Raw genomic sequence first — 22,947 nt, 5'->3', positions numbered from 1 at the left:
TAGCAATTTAGTCATTTTAAAAGAAAGTTTACATTATTAATATTTAAAATGGAACAATGGCAAGTTATGATGTAGGAATACAAGGCTTTCTGCGCGTTCAGGTAATAGTCTGTTCCTTTTTTCTTCATACACATTACCCGCTTCGGAAAATAACCGCTCGCTATACACAGTGCTTGCAGGTGCACATAAAAACACTCGTGCTAACTGTGCCTGTTTTGGATAATCTTCTTTTATGCCCTGCCCACCATTGGAAAGGACTCTTCTCTCGCGACGATAAAATTTCATTGACTTATCGGTCTAATTCTAGAGCAATGGGACTTTTAGGATCTGGTTAGGTAGGTTCTGGTTGTAATGAACCGAGTAACTCGGCCGAGTACTCGGCTCGGCAAATGTAAGTAATATTCGGTACTCGGTTACTCGGTATACGGTAACTTCTACTTGGCGCATCTCTAGTAATTATTATTGATACAAAGATTAACAAAAACAAAGAAACGTTCCTTCAACCAGACAGATCGAATCGAAGGCAATAGACGCTGAGAAGAGTGCAGTCGGACCGAAGGAATTTTTCTTTTGTGTTTGTTTGATTTTTGTATCAATAATAATAACAAAATTGTGAAGTATTTTCGAAAAAAGAATGTTATGTAACAAACAGTGTAATTAATAAGTTTTAGACTAAAATTAAATATTTTGAAAGTAATAGAACGTTGCACTCTGTGGTAAAAATTCATTAGTGTACATACATGCTTGCGAAGTTCTTTTTACTAGCCTAGTAACGTTGAATAGATAAGTATGAAATGAAATTCAAGCTCTACATTGAAATACAAAATACTTTCGATAAAAACATTTTAACGTGAACTTTTACCGGTAAACATCCGGGCTATCAGCAGTATAAAATGAAAACCACGCGAATTCCATCGTCCAATTTTTTTGTATTTATTTTTTATGCACTAAACTAAATATTAAACAAATAGTTATCGAATTTCCGTGAACGATCGGAAGCAACAGATGTTGTTTATTTATTTGTAAAGGGTCAATGCACCCGCATTACATTGCTGCGTCTATATTTCGCTCGTTGCAACCTGTGAAGCTTTAGTAAACATGTTTATGTTACACCACGGAAATAAACGTACTTTGTTTAATGAGTAATTATTTAGAAACGTTACTGAAAACTGAAACTGTTCTTAGATACGTTGGCATTTGAAATATTCGTATGTTAAACACATGATAGTGACTGGTGATAAGAATTGTTTGTTTAATAACCTAACCTCACTACAGAGTACTAAAAAAACCGACCTCAAAAGTCATTCATCCCCTAGTTTACCATCGTTAGAGGTCGAATATTTTCTTCAAATTTAAATGAGATCACTTCTGAGGTACCCTCTTTCCAACAAAAAAGAATCATCAAAATCGGTTCACAAATGGCGGAGTTATCACGTAACATACGACACAATTGTAATATGTACAAATAAAAAAAAATGTACAAATAAGGTTGCCTACATAGTTAAGTACATTATTTCTCTCGTAATAGAGACTTCTGAAACTCGAGACTATGTTGCGAGAGAAAAGAAAAGGTAATTAGACGTAAACTGATTGATGGATACTTATTCAATACTTTGATAAATGGATTATGAGTATTACGAAAATGGGCACTTTATTCTGATTTAATATTCGAAGTAGACGTTGAATTTAGTTTAATATTTACTTTGAATAACGTCATAACTTAGTGTTTGGTTCATTGTTGGACTAGAATGAGGTCAAAACAATTAAAGTCATCAACACGTTTCACATCCAACTTGCCGTCCATGCGGCACTATGAATAGTATCTACCATAGATTTAGTATATAGGGACCCAAAATCTATGGTATCTACCTATTTTTATTGTATAAATTTAATAAAAACAGTCGTTTAATTATATATTACTTTATACAGAAGCCCACTAAGCAACTAATTATGTACAAGGTGAAGAGTATGTCGTGTTTGGCTAGAGATTTACCCCGTCGCATTCTAGAACGATTTTGGTAAAATATTTTTTTTAATGGTGGATGAAAACACAGCTCCGCTTTAGAGACACCGTGTGACTCTGGAACGTTAAAGTACTTAAATCATTAAGGATACCGTATGTCACCAAGACGCGTGACAGGTTAAATTCAACTTTATGTCTCTTCTTAAAAAATAAAATTCAAAGTGTTAAGCGTAATGTACTCTTGACTGTACGTACAGTGTGTGATTGTGAAAATATCCAATATTATTTGACTACATTTTCGCAACTGAAGGTTATTATAGAGTTAAAAGTAGTTTGACAGTCATATAAATCGATCTTGGTAGCGAACTCCACGCGCCGGATGCGGCACAATAGGCTTTTCAAACGCACACAAAACATGAAGGGGTGCGCCTACGCATTGCGTTACTCTGACAGCCACAGTTCCGTCCCTTTGACCGGTCCAACGGTTTCCTCGCTCCAATGAAAACACACAACATGTGGTCCAACAATAACTTGCATAACTATCTATTGACGATTTTTCCCGCGCGAATAAAATAGTCCAGAATGTGTAGATCTTTAGAATTGTTCTTAAATCATTATGTTATAAGGATTTAGATGGGTCAAGAGATGTTGGCGGGTTGATTAAAGGATGAAAGCGATCGAAAGGATGGCTCCGGATGCGCCTTCCCACGCTAATTGAATGGCTGTGATGCAATTTGGTCTAGTTGTGGTCTATAGCTTGGTCAATATTCTGTTTATATTGGCGGTGTAAATATGAATACCGTAATTGGTTTATTGCTAGTCAAATTATACGCTGTGTTTTTGTATGTTTATGTTCTAGATAATGAGCATTTATTAAACATTCATAACTCGCGCAGTCAATATACGAGGGCTTCAAATTATGTTATTAAATCCGATTAAGTTTTTACTACTTTCTAGTAACAAGACATAGAATAGTAAACGTGATAAGTGTACAATAGTAGGATTCTCAATAATTTTTAAATTAGAACTTACTTCAAGGCGAGAGTAAATAGACATTATTTAGGTGCAAAAATGGGCAGTGGGTTAAAACCCAATCAACCGGCCTGAGATTTACCTGGGTTTTTACCTACGGCGCCGGGTTTTAATCCATTACTGCCCATAATCGTGGGCGGAAACGGCGAATACGGAATTTCGCATAATTCCATACCCAAAATATAATACCCATCTTGCAATCCTGTGGATCTCACTTCTAAGGATGCAACGCGATTTTACAGCGAATCGATTGAATAGAAAGGCAAATCAACCATTACTAACTATTTAGACATGTGTGGTCTGATCTCAGAGAACAATAAACATTTACATATCATTAAGTTAGAACAAAACTCGATTTACAACAAATATTTAGTTGTAAATAGTTTTTCCCTCGATTTTGGGTTCTAATGTGTTTTAACCCGATTTAAACCCGGCGTTAACAAAGCGCCGGATTAAAACTAGGGCGCTTGCCCATTTCTGTTTAGGTGTCCATGCTCCATTGTCGCCCTCATCGTCACATTCTGTCAATAACCTTATATTTCATTAAAATAAATGTTTTCGAGTTCATAGGTTTTCACGATTGTTGGAAATGATATTATTGATTATATTTCTGTGAAATTACTCCACTAGTTTGTTATAAATGCTAATACAAAGGTCGAACACTCAGAAAAATTGCTACGTTCAGACGTTCGTATTTTTTTTTGTTCCTAAGTGACGGGACGAACAAGTCGTGCACCTGGTGGTAAACGATATGCCTATCCATAGCAGTTGCAGTGCCACTCAGAGCTTTAAGCGTGAAACACACATAAAGCGGGTGCGGATCGGGTGCGAGTCGGGTCGGACTGCGGCGAGACGCTTTGAATCATACTGCCACTGTCCCCGTCACCCTGAGACATAAATTGACAAGTCCCATGTGCCTGTAATTTCACTAGCACCCTTATCCTTCAAGACCGGAACACAGCAATGCTGACATTACTGCTTGGTTATGCTACCTTAGACGAAGTCTTTCATAAGAAGCTCTACGCTATGTTCTGTATGCAAAACTATTTATTATACTATTATTTTTTCAGATCTAAATGGCGTGTATTTGTTTTTCAAACAAAACCAAGGTTTCGAGATAAAGAAACGTAATTCCTTGTATATTTTCTTACATTCAAGGAACTTGTAAGAGTTTAGAATCTTTAAAGAAAACCCGTACTAGTGCACTTCCGCGTTGTAATCACGGAGTTTTTTCATTCCTACCGACTCTCTCATTTGATACGTCTTTTTATTGTTTCATAAACTTCCCCGCCATAAAATTATTTAATCAAAATCTCAGTAATTTACCAGCCGAATTCAGAATTCAGATTATTTGGTTTATCATCATCGTTACCAACCACTATGCAACCCACGGAACTCCGCTAAGAAGAGTGTTTAGGCCATAGTTCACTTGGTTTCTAAGGGTCGTATTCTAGAACTCTACTCAATGCTCAATTCAGGACTTGAGTATTGCAGTAAACACTGAAAATCATACTCAAGTCCTTGCCATTAGGGTTGTATTTCCAGTGCTTGTGTTTCAATTGCAATCCTGACTTGAGCAATAAGTAGAGTTCTAGAATACGACCCTAAGAGTCATGAACCTCCTTCGACATGCAGGTTTTGTCAAGGAAAACCCTTCACCGTCAAAGCATTTGCACACTACGTCCGATTCATATTCGTATCCGACGGTCCAAAATGCGACAGGGACCATTTTATCTCTAGGTGTACAAGCGATATTCGTATTTTCTGGGATTCGAATAGGACTTGGTGCACAAGCGACATCCGAAGTGGGTCCGAGTTTTCTATATTTACTCGTAGTGAGATGTGTTCCTACTAAATATTTACACACGTAAATTATGAGAAAGTCCTAGGTATATGCCGCCACTGAGATTCGCACCATAGACTTCTCACTTGAGAAGCACACACATATTATGGTTGTAGGTACCTATACTTACTTAATAGAATAAAAATATAGTTCGATGTTATAAAAATGTCATTCTAAACATATAAAATGACAGAAAATATGATATATTACTCAGCAAGAGAGCTTAGTTTCAAATGATGTTGAGTCTGATATGATATCATATTCAAGTAATTTTCAATGTTTTCCAAAAATATGTGCGTCCTCCAGATGTACGTATTTATGTTGGTACTTTGTAAAACACTTTTAATATTTCTGTGTGAGTGTTTTATATTTTGTCTGATTACATTTCTTTGCAAATCTTCACCTACTTACGACTCTTCCTTAAGCATCTAGAATTGGGTGCGATTCAAAACTTTTCTCTGAAAATATGACATGTTTGTTTGCACGCTCTAATTCCAGTAGCCAGGAATTGGTCTAAATATAAAATAAGAATACGGTACTCAATGACAAATCGGCTTTAGTGTTATTTATCAATCTGCGTCCCACTTTTTGGCGGTTAGTGGGGCGATGTGAATAGAGTGACGCGTCCAGGGTGATGGATGGTTCAACTTGTTTAGACCCGCACAATTAAGCTGACAATCTGCCCCACCTCGTCTTGGTACAATATATTGTATGTCAATCACTGTATGCAGGAACTATGCATTAGTCTGGTCTCATTCAATTGGGTTTGTTTACATATTAATTCAATTCATTCATGGAATGGACATTCATTACACATAGACAACACGTCACACGTTATAGAGCGTCAACTATCGTCCTTGAGGACGCTTTTACGTGTTTAACTTATACACCTAGGTATGAACAGTGAAGTGACAATAGCGCAAAGTCGATATGTACAAGCTGCAAGCAGTCGACACCGAGTTCTCGCAGTTATCGTCGTGCACCTGTTTCTGGAGCTTAGTGTATTTGGTTACATCGCAATGGAAGACGTAACTTGTAGTTTATCACTATATTCGTAACATTTATGATTCCAAACACTAACTTTAATTCTATTCAAGTAATAAACATATCACTATCGAAATCATCAATTTTACTTTGTCACAAAATTGACGTCGGTAATCCCCGAATATTCTGCGGTGGAATTTGCGATCGAAAATGTAAACAAAGGTGCCACTACAAAAAAAATTTGAAGAGTTGTGCAAATGATATAAGTCTGTCGGGAAAAGTTTGCCAATCGTGTTTTTGTTTTATCGTTAAGTTGATTAAACCCTCAAGTAGTCGTTACGTTTTGCCGTTACTATTAAAGATCAAGTTTTAGACTCAAAAAAACATACCTATATTCTTTTAAAAATGTCAACTGCTACTTTTTATTCTCTGATTATCGTTCACATCGACTGCAGCCAACACTTGCAGTTGAACTCACGACTGCACACAGTTGAAGTGTCAGTGCAGTGGCAGTGCCTCAAAGATCTTTGCGAGTTAAAGCTCTGAGTGGCACCGCAGCTACTACGGATAGGCGTGTTGCTACCACCAGGCGCACGACTTGCTCATCCCGTCACTTGGTATTATAAAAAAAAGTTATAGGTATCATTTCATCATCATTTCAAACATAAGATTGGTTTGCTCATAGTATTGAAAGATAAGGAGGTATATTACTTTCCTTTTGTTTTTTGCGGATATTTTTGTCTTTTTTACCGACTTCAAAAAAAGGAGGAGGTTCTCAATTCGTCTGTATGTTCTTTTTTTTGTATGTATGTTACGCGATAACTCCGCCATTTGTGAATTAATTTTGATGATTCTTTTTTTGTTGGAAAGGGGGTATACTTTCATAGTGGTCCCATTTCATTTTGAAGAAAATCATCCACCTCGAAGGGTGGCTGTTCACGCATGAAGATTCATTTTCATAAATAGCGCCTAACATTAATTTAGGAGCAAATACTTTACTTGCTATTTCTCCAATTCAAGGCGTTTTTCTCTCAATATACTTTGAGTAGTGAGAACCGATTTTTATTATCTCCAGTGTCAAGTCCTGTATAGTGGCGAACTAGGGGATATTTCAATAAAACTTAGCAAATAGACTTAATTCCACGTACTTTTGAGGTCGGTTTTTTAGTACTCTGTACAGAGATTATAGCTAAGACGTTCGCAACGCAGCTTTAGGTTCAATGTGAAGTCTACACGAAGGTGACATTCACACTTTGGTTTCTTAAATTATATTGTACTTAAGTTATGTTGTTATTAGAATTAAAATGAAAATCATTTCGTTCAGTTTATTTAAATAAATATTATTTATTTATTATATATTATTTCAATAAGTTTCTTGTTCCTTACACAACGAGTTGTCTCCATACAATTTTTTTTTAAAACATTGTTGTACTGTCGATATCTATGTATTTCATTGTCTTATCTAATGACAATTTTACTTATCATGTAATTAATATACTCAACACGACATTTCGTACAAGAGAAATTGCCACGTAAAATTAAACGACTTGAAGTGCTAATTTCTACAAAACTATGATGGATATAAAAAAACATGTAATTTCTCATATGAATAAAAGGAGGAGGTTCTCAATTCGACTGTATGTTTTTTTTTGTATGTACATATGTTACGCGATAACTCGGTATTTGTGAACCGATTTTCGTGATTCTTTTTTATGTTCGAAAGGGGGGTACTTCCATAGTGGTCCCATTTCATTTTGAAGGAAATCATCCACCTCTAAGGGTGGCTGTTCACGCATGAAGATTCATTTTTATAAATAGCGCCTAAATTTTCTTAAGGAGCAATTATTTTAATGGTCGATTTTGCTATTTCTCCAATTAAAGCCGCTTTTCTCTCAATATTCTTTGAGTAGTGGGAACCGATTTTTTATTATCCAGTGTCAAGTCCTGTATAGTGGCGAATTTAAGGATATTTCAATAAAACTTAGCAAATAGACGTACTTTTGAGGTCGGTTTTTTTAGTACTCTGTACTGAGATTATTATGAATCTAATTTGCGTACTTATATTGTTTTTTTCAAACAAATCAACGTTTTGGGCCCTTTAAAAGTGTCACGGTCAACTGGTTTAGTCAACCGTGAAAAAAAAAAACAAATATACGCGATAGAGATCCGAAAAAATATTTTCATTTCCTATGTGTAACAATCGTGAATCTAAGAACTCGATAAATAACATATTATTAAAAAATAATTGAAATACTTTAAGGTTCCGTGGTATAAGAACATTTTCGTTTTTTGTAAAGCGGATTCAATTAGTTAGGAAATATTGTCACTTCATTGTTGGTACTTATGTGGTTTGTAATTATTTCAATCATCCATATACGTCATATTTATCACCATTTCTCGTTGTTCTAATTCGCATGTAACTTCTACAACCAGTCTTAGGTACTTCGGTAATCAATTTACCTTCTCAAAACAGACACCTTAATGGGCGTAGGGCCCACTGCACATGCAACATCAACATCCAAGTAAATCTGTACCCTCTGTGATATAAAGTTGAAATTCGTTTATTTGTTACATCAATCTGGCAGTCCCAGGATGACGCGGTCGGTGTTTAGTTCAGCGTGTCGCAATCAGTGCACAAAGCTGGTATTTTATTGTGATTTACATACAGAAAGTGTCCATTGTGGGAGCGTGCCCTGTGACAGTCGCCCTCCAACCTCGCGCCAGCCGCGTGGTCCATCGGACCCACCTTGTATTTGTGTAATAGTGACGTGAAATTTGCGTTTGATTTTGTTAGAGATCGTGATTTTCTTAATTAACTGTTAACGTAATGGAACTTTAGTAGTATTGGTGATTATAATTAGTGATCACACGACACGAGGGTAAGATCTAAAACTGTTTGTAAACAAACTCTTGACTAGTTTCATGTCGGCCTTCATTAAGTCACTTTGCCGAATTCCCAGCTGTATCTCAAAGATGCGCTTTCTTGGTCACCTTACTCAAATTATGGCATTCAGCGACGCGCAACAACGAGACGAGAATTTCCCGTCGTTGAAATTTATTGGATTCCCATCAATACGCACTCCAAAACAAATTAAAGAAATATCTTACAGATGATCTCTGCTTATCGGAACAAAGTTTCATGGCGTCGTCACAGCGTTATTTGCAAAATTTCCTCGTTTATCTCAGATTCTGAATTCGCTTGATTTCATCTGAAGTGCGTTGAAACAATCGAGATTCGCGTCATTCGCTGCTCTCGAAAAATAAAACGTCGCGTTAAGTGAAGCATCATCTCGATCCCTTTTATTATTGATTTGTGTTATTATTTCCTTTGGACGGTTTGTTGAAAAGTTATGTCGACTGTACAGCACATATAGCGTTAGTATATTTAGTATATTATTTTATGCAATTTCTTCAATAAGCGAAGAAAGCTTGCACGGAATATGTAAATAAGGTTGATAGTAACCGACAAAATGTTGACTATTTCCTTCGGATGTTAGTTTTCTTCTAAATCATTTTACGTTGGTAGTACGCAATACGCATGTAAATTTTTATATTTAATACATTAAGTGATACAGTACATTATTGAAATCAGTTCTATATGAGAATCAACATTTTAGTTCAATGGTATGTTTGTAGTTTGTTTGAGTACTAGCTAGCAAGTTTAGGTATCTCGGCCTAGTTAGAGTTGGAATCAAATTCCCGACGCTCGGTTGCATACCCACACGTTGCAACGCTCACCGGGCTAATCTCGAGACAAAGCCGTGCCAAATCCTGTTGCATTTGCATTCGTGCACTTCCCGGTACACTAATAGTACTAGCTACTCGCGATACACTATTCTGAAGCTTGCTTTATCACTGTTCGAACACACCTCACGGATATTCACCGCGTTTTATTGTATCTAACAGCTGCCACCTAAACCACGTTTGAACCTAATTTTAGACGTATCGGAAGTAAAAGCGACCAGTAGCCTAACATAGCTGCATTAGCTAAATCCCCGGCCAGGAAGTTGTTTGAAAGTAATCCGATTGTTCACTCGAATGTTATTCTGCAACTGTATCGGTTTACAGATTCGCACTAAATCATGGTGAGTTGTTTTGCTGTTCTTCGAATTTGCGTTTTGGGAGGTTTGTTTGCTTTATTAATTTGTAAATTTCAAAGTAATTGATCTCATTCATTGTGAATTTTTATTACTTACGAGTTTTACGCGTGAACAGAATATGCATTTGAATACTTGTATATTTGAAATAAAACGCGATGTCTTGAATTAAAATTTATATAGGGATTTGATAACCAATACTGAATAGCTCCGAAATTAACACTTATCTTAAAGTTTACTTTGTACTTCATGGCAAATGTTTTATTTGTGTTAAAAAGGTGGAACGCTAGGTGCGCGCTATATAAAAGTATGATAGAGGCTACATTTTAAGAAAACGTGAGCTAGTGACAAAAACAACCTTTTTCCGAGCCAATAAGCGCGCGTTAAATCAACTTTACTTAAATCTGCCTTCGCGGCCAACAAAGACGTCGAGACAAACTCAAACAAAGTGCTTGGCAATCCCGCACCGGGGTAAATTATTGTTTGTGGACGCGACTTCATATTTGTTTTGCCTCAAACCTTTTTTCTGAGTCTAGTCTGCTCTCGAGCCCTTTGTGGGAAAGTCCTGTTTACAAGTTTGTCAGCTCTAGTTAAACTAAACACCTTTGCTGATTCGTGTTCCTGTTTATAACAGACAGTTGTGCTTTTATCATAGTTCTTATTCTTTAGAAAGTTAAATAAATTATGTAGTCAGATGCACACCGTGAGTGCTGTAATCACTTTTAAGAAAAGTAGGTATGTATGTTGTAGTGTAAATTTCGCTTTCATATTTATATGGCGAACGGCTAAGGAGTGGAATAACCTGCCTGCAGACTTATTCCCTGAACGTTATTCCGTAAAATAACTTGGATCTTTTCAAGGCGAGAGAGAATAGGCATTATTTGGGTGTGCATTCTACATCGTTGACCTCATCGTCACTTTCCATCAGGTGATATGGAGTTCAAATGCGCACTTATATATATATATACATATATATATATATATATATCTAGAATTAGGAGGATGTGTAGTGTAGTATGTAGTGAGGAGGATAAAGTAGTATCAAGATAAATGTATATAGAACTTTTATCAAATGTTTTTAAAACCCAATTGACAATTTCAATATGACAATTTGACAACTTGACGCAAGGTATCATTATTTAACTGCCTCCGTGGCCGAACGATTACCATGCCGAACTGCCACGCAGAGATCCCAGAGTCGATTCCCGGTCCGTAGAAATATTTGTATGGCCTACATTTATTTCTCTCGTGAATTTGGCTGTAATTTGTCGTTGGCTATGTATGTGTCCATGGCACCCACGATTCAGGGTTTCCCTAGTGCGGGGCTATGATTGTGTGAGTGTGTGCGTTATTATTAAATAAAAAGAGAAAAAAAAATATCTCACTGATGGGCACTCCGAGGTGCAGCTACTTACTAATATATGGTGAAATGGGACAAAACTTCCTCTTTCCTATGGCCCAACAAACCATCTTTCACTATACGGGTCGAATATTGGAAGAGGCATGCCATTTGTTGACTTCCCACAATTTCACAAATCTGTATCTTTGTCCCGATGTACTTTGTCCTCTTTTAGCTGACACAAGCTTGACTATTAACAGAAGTTAAGAAAGATTATAATTTGCAGCGGAGGCGTCGGAGGTCATCGCCAGCAAACCGCCCGTGAAGTCGCCGTCTGCGCCTGTGACGGCCCCCAGCCCCACACCGAAACGTGAGTACCTTTTTTATCGTTATACAATCTTGATGGAACTCTGTAAAGTTTGCAATACACATAGCTTACTTATACTAGACCATTTAGAGCATGACTCTCTTATGTTCTGCAGAATTCTCTTGACCATTGAGACTAAATGACGGGATCAACCTTTAATTGGCTCGTTAAACAAGATTTACCAGTATTATAATGTGCTAAATTGCACATCAGTTTCTTTCAACTACATATAAAAACAGCTTAAAAAATGCAAAAAGGATTTTATCCGCGCGTTGATATTGCTGTCTCATGTGAATAAACGTTTTTGTGTAATGCCTCTAAGTACATATTATGTACTGCTGTGCTCTAATTATTTATGATTAAATTTTTGTAGGCGAAATATCAGTCTTGTAAATTATTACAGGTTTCATTTTCGATTGTGATTTTCGAGGATCGTCTACCTTGACCTTTTCTTGTGGTTAACGATTGTTTTTTTTTCGTGCTCCAAAAATGAGTCCTTTATTGTGAGACGTATGAACAATCCCTTTGTTACGTGTAACTTTAAACTCGACTCGAAACGAAAAAGCTAGCGACAGAAATTGTTGAATGAATGCATTGCTATGTTCACATCCCAGTACAAACATAGTACGCTTGACTAATAGATGGGTATAATTTGTGTGCAGTTTTCTACTCATTATTACTGTATTCATAATTCCAAATAAGCATTGATGTTAGACGAACTTCGGAACATATAAGAATATTCTAGCAACACATTTGATTTTCTCAGGCTCGAAATAGACAAAAATCCCAGACAATTTTTGATTTTTATGTGAACAAGGACGAGACGTACTAGTCCTGCATGTCCATAACAGTTGCAGTGCCACTAAGAGCTTTACATCGCAAAGATATGAGAGGCACTGCCTCCGCGCCTCTCACCCTGAGACATAAGTTGACAAGTCCCGTGTGCATGTAATTTCACCAGCGCCCTTACCTTTCGATGCTGAAACGCATTAATGCTCATGTTACTGCTTGGCAGCAGAAATAGGTAAGGTGGCAGTACTTCTCTGGACAAACTCTTTCATAAAGAGCTCTACTGCTACTAAAACTATTTTATTTATTACTTATTTATCGGTTGAATGCCGACATCACCTATGCAACGTTCTTTTGACTCACCATATGCATTGTCCTATACATTGACAGTCTATTTTTGCTGCACCAAAAGTATGTCATGCAATAGTTCTCATTTGCATTTGGCCATATATGCGTATTATCTTCTCAGCTATTTCTACTTGGCATAGAGAGCAAGATATGCATTACGTTCGGTCAGTAAGCATTAGCAAGTGAAATTTTGCGCTAGCGATGCGACGACCCTTCGTTTGACCTGTTCGTTAGAGTAACTGCATCAATGTAGGTATTTGTAATATTTCTATATTATTCAATTAACCTACATAGCAGTGATGCCAGACCTATGCTTTTATCCGTAGTTCTATGGAATTATAGCTTAACACACAGAAATTAATGACAAATCTCTAGACTTATGTTCCGTCCACCCAAACAAATATTTCGACTGAAAGATTTAAACCCAATGTCGTAAAATAAATTTAAAAAATAAACCGATACAAACTGAACATAGTTACTACTTTTTACAAAAAGTGCAATAAAAAGTATCTTTTATTTAACTAAAATAAGTATAATAATATAAAAAACGTCACACCGCCTGTCACGAGTAACTGACACTGAACTAGGAAGTCTTTGGATCTAGGTTTAAGACTAGTGTAATTCCAAGTGGTGAGAGATAAAAAAGTATGTCTGTAGATCTTCCGATCTTTCTAGAGGCAAGTTACTTTACGAATTTTTAGAAATTAGATCTGGCAGCATTGACTGTATTCTTTATTGGAAATTGTACCTCACATCATGTACTTGAACGTTCAAATTTGCAGTCCAAAAAACTGAGTACCTAAACACCCAGTGATTAGAAATTAACAATACCTCATTTTTATTTAAATTGTTTTTGTAATTTCTTGAATCTTGCTCATTTTCGTAATGAGAATAATTAGTCTGTTGGTTTGTTGACAGTGTGTTACCATGTTAGCATCGTCATAAACATTTAAAAAATTACATTTTGATTTGTCTTATAAATTTATTCACAGTATGTTGCGCCATACAAATAGCAATTCCAAAAGATAATATCTGGGTACTTAATTTAAAGAAAGATAAACATTTATTAGAGGCATTAACTATAAGAAAAAATTTGAATATTAACATGTCATTTGATAAAGGAAGCAATATAATGAGTTGGCTAAAAAGTCCGTGGGGCTTTTACCACTAGCTAACTTAAAAAAAAATTTGAAATGTTATATTTTCTGTGGTCATTTAAAAAATAATATTCTAGCACGCATGTTATGTATAGGCGGGAAAGTTCTAAACTGAACGAAAAACGCTCAAATCGTAAAGTTGCTATATTTCATCATGATAATGCAAAACTGCAGCCGTGGTAGTCTAATGGTTTGATCTACTGCCTCTGAAGCAGAGGTCGTAGGTTCAAATCCGGGCTTGCACCTCCGAGTTTTTCGGAATTTATTTGCGAAATTTAATTGGAAATTTACCATGAGTGTTTTGATGAAGGAAAACATCGTGAGGAAACCTGCACACATCTGCAAAGGAATATCATGATGTGTGTGAAATTCCCAATCCGTATTGGGCCCGCGTGGGTACTACAGCCCAAGTCCTTCTCATTGTGAGAGGAGACCAGTGCCCAGCAATGGGACTGTATATAAGCTTACTATTATTATTATACTGCCAAGCTTGTTGTTGTGTTGAGATGGGTTACCACATCTTATTACCGTATTCGCTCGACATAGGCCCTTCAGATTTTCACTTGTTTCGGTATTAACTAAATTCTTTAAATGCATAAGAGCGGTTGCACACGGCGACGATGCATTTGCTAATCGTCTACCTTTACACACGCGCGCGATTTTAAGCAGTTCACACTAGGTACTACTCGCTACACTTGGGATTTATAAGCGCGTTTGAATCGATGCAGTAGCGCGTTTGCATCGATATGCAATCGCCTGTAAATCGCAAGTGCTAAAAGTCACCGTCTGTAACCAACCACTCTAAGACTTTGATAACGAAGATACCATAAAACGACACCTAAGTGCTGTATTTTATAAGACAGGAATTATTAAGAAAGGAAATTCTAAGTTACCCGTGAAATGACTAAAGATTGAAAATTAACATACCCAACTGATTAAAGTTTTATATATTTTTTAAAGTTTTTCATTTATACTTTGATAACGCACAGATTTTTTGGTCAACTAAATACTTATTATTGAAAAAAGAGAGTGAAAACAAAAACAAAAAAAGATTTTCCACCTTTAGCTCTCTTATTAAGGTAGAAAATTTTATCGAGAGACATCCAGACAGAGACGTAAACGTTTACCCTTCGGATAGCCAAACTTATTATTTGACACGTACATACATAAATATTTTCTCACGTGTTCTGAGATAATAATATTAATATAATAATAACACATAGGGTCGTATTCTAGAACTCTACTCAATGCTCAAGTCAGGATTGCACTCGAAACACAAGCACTGGAAATACGACCCTAATGGCAGGGACTTGAGTATGATTTCGAGTGCTTTAAACCATACTCAAATCCTGACTTGAGCATTGAGTAGAATTCTAGAATACGACCCTAAGATTATCTCATATTCATGAATCTCCACATTTCGTGTATGAATGAATTATCTAGCTTCAGAGAAAATGTCCTAGCCCACGTCAAAGATAGTTAGGATTTTTATATTCGTTATTCTGTTGTGACGTTTGTTTTAAACGCAACAAATATTTATGCTTCATTTACCACGGAAAAGCAAAGAGTAGGCGAGTGAGACTGGAAATTCGAAAATTGTCTGTTCATTTCCCATAAGTCCCTGGTACATTTTGTCACGTTCATATGTTCTTTATTTATTTTATTTCGTGGAGTAAAATACGGTGGCCGAGCGCGTGCACTCGACACATTCACCTTATAACCCTTTGAGTGCGTGCCAAAAAGGCGGCATCAGCTAGCCGACCGGCTGCGGCGCTGTGCGTCGTGTGCGCCGTTTGGCACAGTGGCCCGGATCTATACGGCGATTATGTCATGCACCACGATTCGGGACGTCCGTTTGTTTTCCAGACTCGACGAGAAAAATATTACGAATGCGTTTTTATTGTATTGTGTCGCGAAAAAAACCAAGCAATTTATTAATGTTGCGTCGTAACAAACCGTTGAAAAAATGTGCGCAACGGAAATGGGACGAACATTATTTTGCGACTGGTTTTCTATTATTTTTACACTTTTACCGGGTTGTATTTCTGAATTGAAAACTGTAATTGACTCGAAAACATGTTTCGCTTCACTTGTCCTCTGCTGCTCATCTATTCCCTTTACTCAGAAAAGTCCCTTTACTGGGTAACAGGGTACATTCAAAGTACTTATAATAAATAATTAAATTATTATATTTATTAATGAATATGACATTCACCGTATTATTATACTTTAATATACATTTATTAGTTATTAAGAATCCATATTGACATTTTCCAGTATGCACTTGACATTGTTAGTTTAATTCAATTATTTATTTAGTTTCACTAATTATGTTGATTTTGTATATGTACTATTGTGTAGTTATGACTTTCTATTATATAATTATTAATCATTATTTCGAAGAGTAGTATGAAATGACATGTAATTGTATTTGAATGAAATTTGTAATATTGAGAGAAATAAAATAAACTAAGCTAAACTATTCTGTAGTATACGTTAGTACTTAGTTAGTTATATTGAGAAGAATTAAATAACATTCATATTCAGCTATTTATTTTCGCTCTACGAATTAATCTACGTCGTACTTAATACAATGACGAGGTAAAACGTATTACCTACCTGACCTTCAAGGTCAGTACACAATACTTTCCCTCGTAAAGGACAATATTCCATTTATTTCCAATATTATTCATGTAAATGTAACCTACTTGTACCGTTGTTTTTCCATTTTTTCATATAAATTTTTATATTATTAATTATAGCTTTTTTATAAATAAATACTAACCTCAAAATATGTCAAGTTTCATTGAAACCGACTAACGGAAAGTTGGTGAAATTCAATAAACTAGATTGATTCCCTAACTAGCCACCCTTATGTAAACTTAACTTGATAAGACACTTTTAACACGTATTAAGAGTGTCTTTTGCATTGCAAGCATTGGTTTAAGTACTTAAGTTCAGTGCAAGTGGACATTATAGGTGGAATATTTTATTCAAATTGTAACTTGGGGGACCAAAACTGGTGCCCCCTTTCCAACAAAAAAGAAATCATCGAAATCGGTTCACCAATGTCGGAGTAACCGCATAACATACAGAAAAAAAGACAGTCGCATTGAGAACTATCTCCTTCTTTTGAAGTCAGTTAAAAATAGACATTAAGAATTGGAAGAAGAAGAACTATAGGTAATTACATAGGGTCCTAAAACTTAGGTTTGTGCTCTATAGTCTACCAGTTAAAGTGTACAATATTATTCAAATGTCACAGATTAAAATTAAATTGCATTACAATATGAAAAAAAAAACAATTATTAATAAACATGTCACATCGCTAATCAGCGTAATCACCGTGTCGTTATCGTCAAAAGAGCACTTATAACTATTTACTTAGGGAATTTTGAAATTTCACGTACTCGATTTTTTTAAATTAATCTGTTGTATATTATCTTGACCGACATAAAAACTTTTGTGGTGTTAATATTATATTTCTATAGTCATTTATATATTCTGGCAGACTTACAAGTAAACACAAATGTATATTTTATAATTTCATAGAACAGCAGAGCTCCTTGTGAAAGAGTTCGTCCATTGAAGTACTGCCACCTTACCTATTTCTGCTGCCAAGCTGTAATGTCAGCATTACTGTGTTCCGGTTTTGAAGGGTAAGGGTGCTGGTGAAACAGGCTCATGGGACTTGTCAACTTATGTCTCAGGGTGACGGGCGCAGTGGCAGTGCCCCTCTCTTAGATCTTTGCGATTTAAAGCTCTGAGTGGCACAGCAACTGTTATGGACAGGCATGTAGCTCACCATCAGGTGCAGGGCTTGTTCATCCCGTCACTTGAAATTATTTAAAAAAAAATTTAGTTAGTTTTTACAAGCATCACTACGTTTTTAAATACTCAGTTTTGTTACATTTATCGGGAATTTATTCACAGAAGTAATTCATTTTCTATTTACATTTAACCTTTTCTTTCATAATTCAAGTACCTATACATCTCTGCTTGGTACGTATTTATCAATCTAAGAATACCTGCACCTAGCATTTGAATAGATCTACAGCTGTTCTTGACGCTTGAATGAGCGTAGTTTCAGACACGGATTTAAAACATTTTTATGTGTTCGAAGAAAGTCTCGTCTTGACCCATTTACGAATTTAATTGAATGTTTCTTTTGCCAAACTCCGTTGGTATGTGTAACAAGTATTGACAAGAAATATGTACATATTATTCCTAATTTATTTTGTTTCTTCTACGTTTCCTTTTTGCCAAATATTAAAAAGAGAAATGCAAACCTACAAAGTTTATTGTATTCTCATTCGACAGTTTTTTTTGTATATATGTTACGCCATTACTCCGACATTTATGAACCGATTTCGATGATTCTTTTTTTGTTGCTAAGAGTGTATCTCAGTAGTAACACCATTCAAATTTGAAGGAGTTTCGTCGAGCTGTGCTGATGCTGTAGTCGAGGTCTTGCGTTTGGGTATGGAGTATTACATATCTTACTCTGATGTACCCAATGGACTCCAAGCTCGTCCTTGGTTTAGCGCTGACTGTAGCCATGCTGAAGCACAAAAGCGGTCGGCGTACCAAACTTGGACAGATGCTCGACTACGCAAAGCTCCTAGCACTCGGAATCCGAAGAAAGCTTTTAATAAGGCCGCCAAGAAGTGCAAAAGAGTGTTACGCAGGGCAAAAGTTCGACCAATGCGCCGCAAAGGGTCCAAACTTGCCTTTTTTCCAGCAGGCAGCAAGTCTTTTTGATCCTTTGCCAAAGCGATTGAATGAAACTTTAGCCGCCTTTCCTTACCACTTCTGCTGAGGCCGGATGGCTCGCTGGCTCATACTGCCGAAGAGAAGGCGAATATCGAGTTCTTAGGTTTTCGCGATTGTTATACATAGGAATGAAACTATTTTTCCGGATTTAAATCGCGTATATTTGTTTTTTCAAACAAACCGACGTTTCGGGCCCTTTACAGGTCCCATGGTCACGGTTGACTGAAGAAGGCGAATATTTTGGCCTCACTCTTTGCAGAAAATTCACGTCTCGATGCCGCAGGGAAACTACCACATTGTTTACCTCACACTGGCCGCAGTGTGGTGCCAGTTCACATACACCAAAAAGAGGTGCTCAGAACTCTGCGAAGTTTAGACGTAAATAAAGCCAGCGGGCCAGATAGGATTCCAGCAATAGTCCTGCGTAACTATTCTCACACGTTTGTATCGCCTCTCACTGGTGTACTTTCCAGTTCGTGGAAGCTTGCAAACGTGCAACCTGTGCCCAAAAAAGGAAGCAGAGCTGACCCTGTCAATTATCGACCTATATCAGTCACCTCCATACTCTGCAAGAGCATGGAACGTGTACTTAATAACCGTCTCCTGATATACCTTGAATACATCGACTTCCTCAGTGATTGCCAGTACGGATTCCGACAAGGGCGATCTACTGGGGATCTTCTTGTGTACGCATCTCATATATGGAGCGAGGCTATAGGAAGACATGGCGAAGCCCTTGCAGTGTCTTTAGATATTTCTAAAGCCTTGGACAGGGTCTGGCACGCAAGCCTTTTAAGCAAGCTTCCCTCTTATGGGTTTCCCACTGAGCTTTGCAATTGAATCTCGGATTTCTTGAGTGAACATTCGATTCGAGTGCTCTTAGAAGACTACTCTTCGGAATATTGGGCGATAGATAGAGTTCCTCAGGATTCCGTATTGTCCGCAAGTCTCTTACTGCTGCATATCAATGATATGTTATTTCCAGATGCCTTTGGGTATGCTGATGACTACAAAGTTTTGAACAGGTACTTAATCAATGCAAGGGTCAGTGGAGAAGAAATCCAGTCTTGTCGAGAGTCCAAAGTTAGTCGTTTGAGTTTGAAACACTTAAGGCATTCTCCGATTGAGGCGATGACAATCCTGTCAAATTTAATGCTACCTAAACGCAACCGTGTCTACTCTCCACAAAACGGAGTCCCTTTTACCTGACTCTAACTGTTCATGATATATTCATATCGATAGCTGACCCTCTCCAGCTATTTGGAATGGACTTGTCGTCCAATCTGAACTTCGGCAGATACATTAAATCCATGGCTAAAAATGCAGTCAGGAAGCTTGGCATCCCTTCCAAGGTGAGGCGTTGCTTCACACCGGGACAGTTGCTTCAGCTGTACTAAGCCCGATCGTGTATGGAGTACTGCTGTCACTTATGGGATGGCTCTGCTAAATACCACCTGGCCACCTTTGATTCAATCGACAAGCGTGCCAAGAGGCTTAAGTATAGGTGACTCTGAATTAGTGAAGACGAAGCTGCAGAGCCTTGAACACCGCCGTTAAGTTGTTTGCTTATCGCTATTCTACAGGATATATGACGAAGAGTGTGAAATTGAATTGCATAATTTGATTCCGTCTTCCCCTTTCCATCATCGGGAGACTAGACGTGGGCTGGGATTCCACCCATAAGTTGTGGATATTCCCAGGGTTCGCACGATGCGTTTCGCTTCCACATTTATATGGCGAGCGGCTAGAGAATGGAATTCTCTACCTGCGGACTTATTCCCCGAACGCTATAACTTGGACCTTTTCAAGGCAATAGTGAATAGACATTACTTAGATGTGCATGGTACATCGTCGACCTCATCAGCACTTTCCACCAGGTGAGATGGAGGTCAAATGCGCACTTATTGTTTTTTTTAAAAAAAAAAGAAAATATTCCATGAGTAGCAAATAAGAGGATGACTCCGGGTTTTTGTATTTCATCCACTTTCCGTTAATCGATTTGAACAAAACTTGGCAAATAGATGTAATTCCACAAAGGTCAATTCAAAAAAGGAGGATACTTCAATTCGAGTTTTTTTGTATGTTAAGGCATTTAGGTATGTTATGGCATTTGTGAACCGATTTTGATGATTCTTTTTTTGTTGAGTACCTCAGTAGTGGTCCCATTTAAATTTTAAGAAAATATTACACCTGGTAGGGTGGCAACCTAGGGGTGAATCCGGTTTTGCGCACTTTCCGGTAACCGATTTCAATAAAACTTGGCAATTAGATGTAATTACACAAACTGTTAAGATCGGTTTTCTTTTTCTAAGACAGTTATTATTTTCAATTCATTATTCCTTTTTATATTGATTCAAAGCATATAAAGGCGAGTGTACCTCGTGGATTCTAGAGGATTCTAATTATCTTATTTAGTAGTAGTGACAAATAGTAATAAACTGAAAGCGGATACGTTAACTTTTGACAACGATTTTATTTTTATAAAAAAGTTATTTAAAGTTATTAAAAGACCCACTTTCTCTTCTAAGTCATGTTTCAAATATTTATAACAATATTATTAAGATGACAAATAAGTATCTACATCAAATTCCTGATTGCTTTAAGATTACTTACTATAAATATAACGATAAGAAAGTAAATCTTTGAAGTTTACATTTGAAATTAATATAAAACGTTGGAACAGCAAGGTATTGCTGAATTGATAATTTCCTTAAGATAATTTTATTTCTAAAATCATTTAATTCTCCCTTAATCGGAGCCATTAAAACTGACTAAGCAGTTTAACAAAATTTCTACTCAAAATTTTGATTTTGGATTACCTTTTACGCTTTGTTAATCGGATTAAAATATTTCTTGCTAAGCAGATTGTGATTAACAGGATTTTAATAAATTTATTGGTAGACTCGACTCGTCATCGAATTTTGGTGTTTTATTTTGATTTCGGGCTCATCTGTTAAGTTTGCTATTGTTGGAATTTACTTTCATAGTTAAGTCAATGTTAAGTTTACTGCATAATTCAATGTTTTACTACCATGATATTCAATTATTTTTTGTGAAATTACTCCGCTATTTTCTTGTAATTATGAATACAAACATCGAACACTGATGTCCACTTGCACTAAACTTAAGTACCTATAAACCATAGTTTCCGAAAGTAGTCCTTACTGCCCCCTAGTAGGCTGAGAAGAGACGTAGTTCCGAGGCTCCCCGTAATCAATTGAGAGGCGTTAATTCTGTCCAGGGAGTGCTTTTGAAAAAAAACCTCTTTTATTTTTTTATAATTATCTATAATATAAACTATACTACAAATGTTTTTTTTTCTTGTGATTTTTTGTGTTCAGTTAACATAATAAATACGTGTTTTCAATTATTTTTTTGTGGTGATGGGCGTTGAATTGTTTTTATCTTGCCTAAGCGAAAAAGTTTGGGAACCTATGTCTTAAACCAATGATTAAATTGATAGTGCCTTTGGCTTTGCAAGCATTAGTTTAAGAATATCTACTTAAGCTTAGATCAAGTGTACATAAGAAAAAATACTTAGATCCAGCTGGATGCGATCTAGTGCCTTCAGTATACCGTGACTCGCTCTCCCAACTGAGCTATGGAACGAACCAGCAGACCTTACGAATTTTTCTATGCGCTTTTGCAGATCTTTCTTTTTAGTTTTTAACAACTTTTTGTTGCCGTAGTGCCATCTATGAGAAATCTGTATTTCTTACTTTTGTTACAAAGTTACCCGGAGGTGTAAAGACAGTTGTTTCATAAAATCATACCAGAATATGTTATACTATTACAAATGATAAAATTTTTGTAAAAAATGACTCGATTTTCGGTTACCATTATTCTTACAATAAAAATCCATTTTGCCTTGAAATTTTTATAAAAACAAATTTGAACCTATTAAGAAATCTAAAACATACACTTTACAAAATAGTAGACACTGAGTTTGCGTAAAGAAAGAAGAGAAATAAATACGTATAATATACGTAATTGTAGAAATTATTTTGAACCAAAATAAGATAATTAGCTCTAGAATCCATGAGTTAGTCTTTGTATGCTTTGAACCAATATACAAAGGAATCATGAATTTAAAATAATAACAAAAAAAAACTGACCTCAACAGTTTGAGGAATTACATCTATTTGCTAAGTTTTCTTGAAATCGGTTAGCGGAAAGTGAGTGAAATGCAATAAACCGGATTCATATTTCAGGTTTATATTTCAGGTCACCAGGACTCCACCCCTTGGAAAATACA

At 36.3% G+C, this 22,947-nt stretch overlaps 1 protein-coding gene across 1 annotated transcript in view; it reads left to right on the top strand.

The window, feature by feature from the left end:
- Positions 1–22,947, top strand: part of LOC113232031 — a 215,945-nt gene that overhangs the window by 71,159 nt on the left and 121,839 nt on the right. Inside the window, exon 7 of the mRNA XM_026466655.1 lies at positions 11,545–11,628. Coding sequence (XP_026322440.1) covers positions 11,545–11,628 — 84 coding nt within the window. The remainder of the gene's footprint in view (positions 1–11,544; positions 11,629–22,947) is intronic.

Source organism: Hyposmocoma kahamanoa, unplaced genomic scaffold, assembly GCF_003589595.1.
Source record: "Hyposmocoma kahamanoa isolate Upper Pololo Valley unplaced genomic scaffold, ASM358959v1 66, whole genome shotgun sequence".
Lineage (NCBI taxonomy): Eukaryota > Metazoa > Arthropoda > Insecta > Lepidoptera > Cosmopterigidae > Hyposmocoma > Hyposmocoma kahamanoa.
Note: the sequence above shows the minus strand (reverse complement) of the source record. Positions and strands in the feature narration are given on the sequence as shown.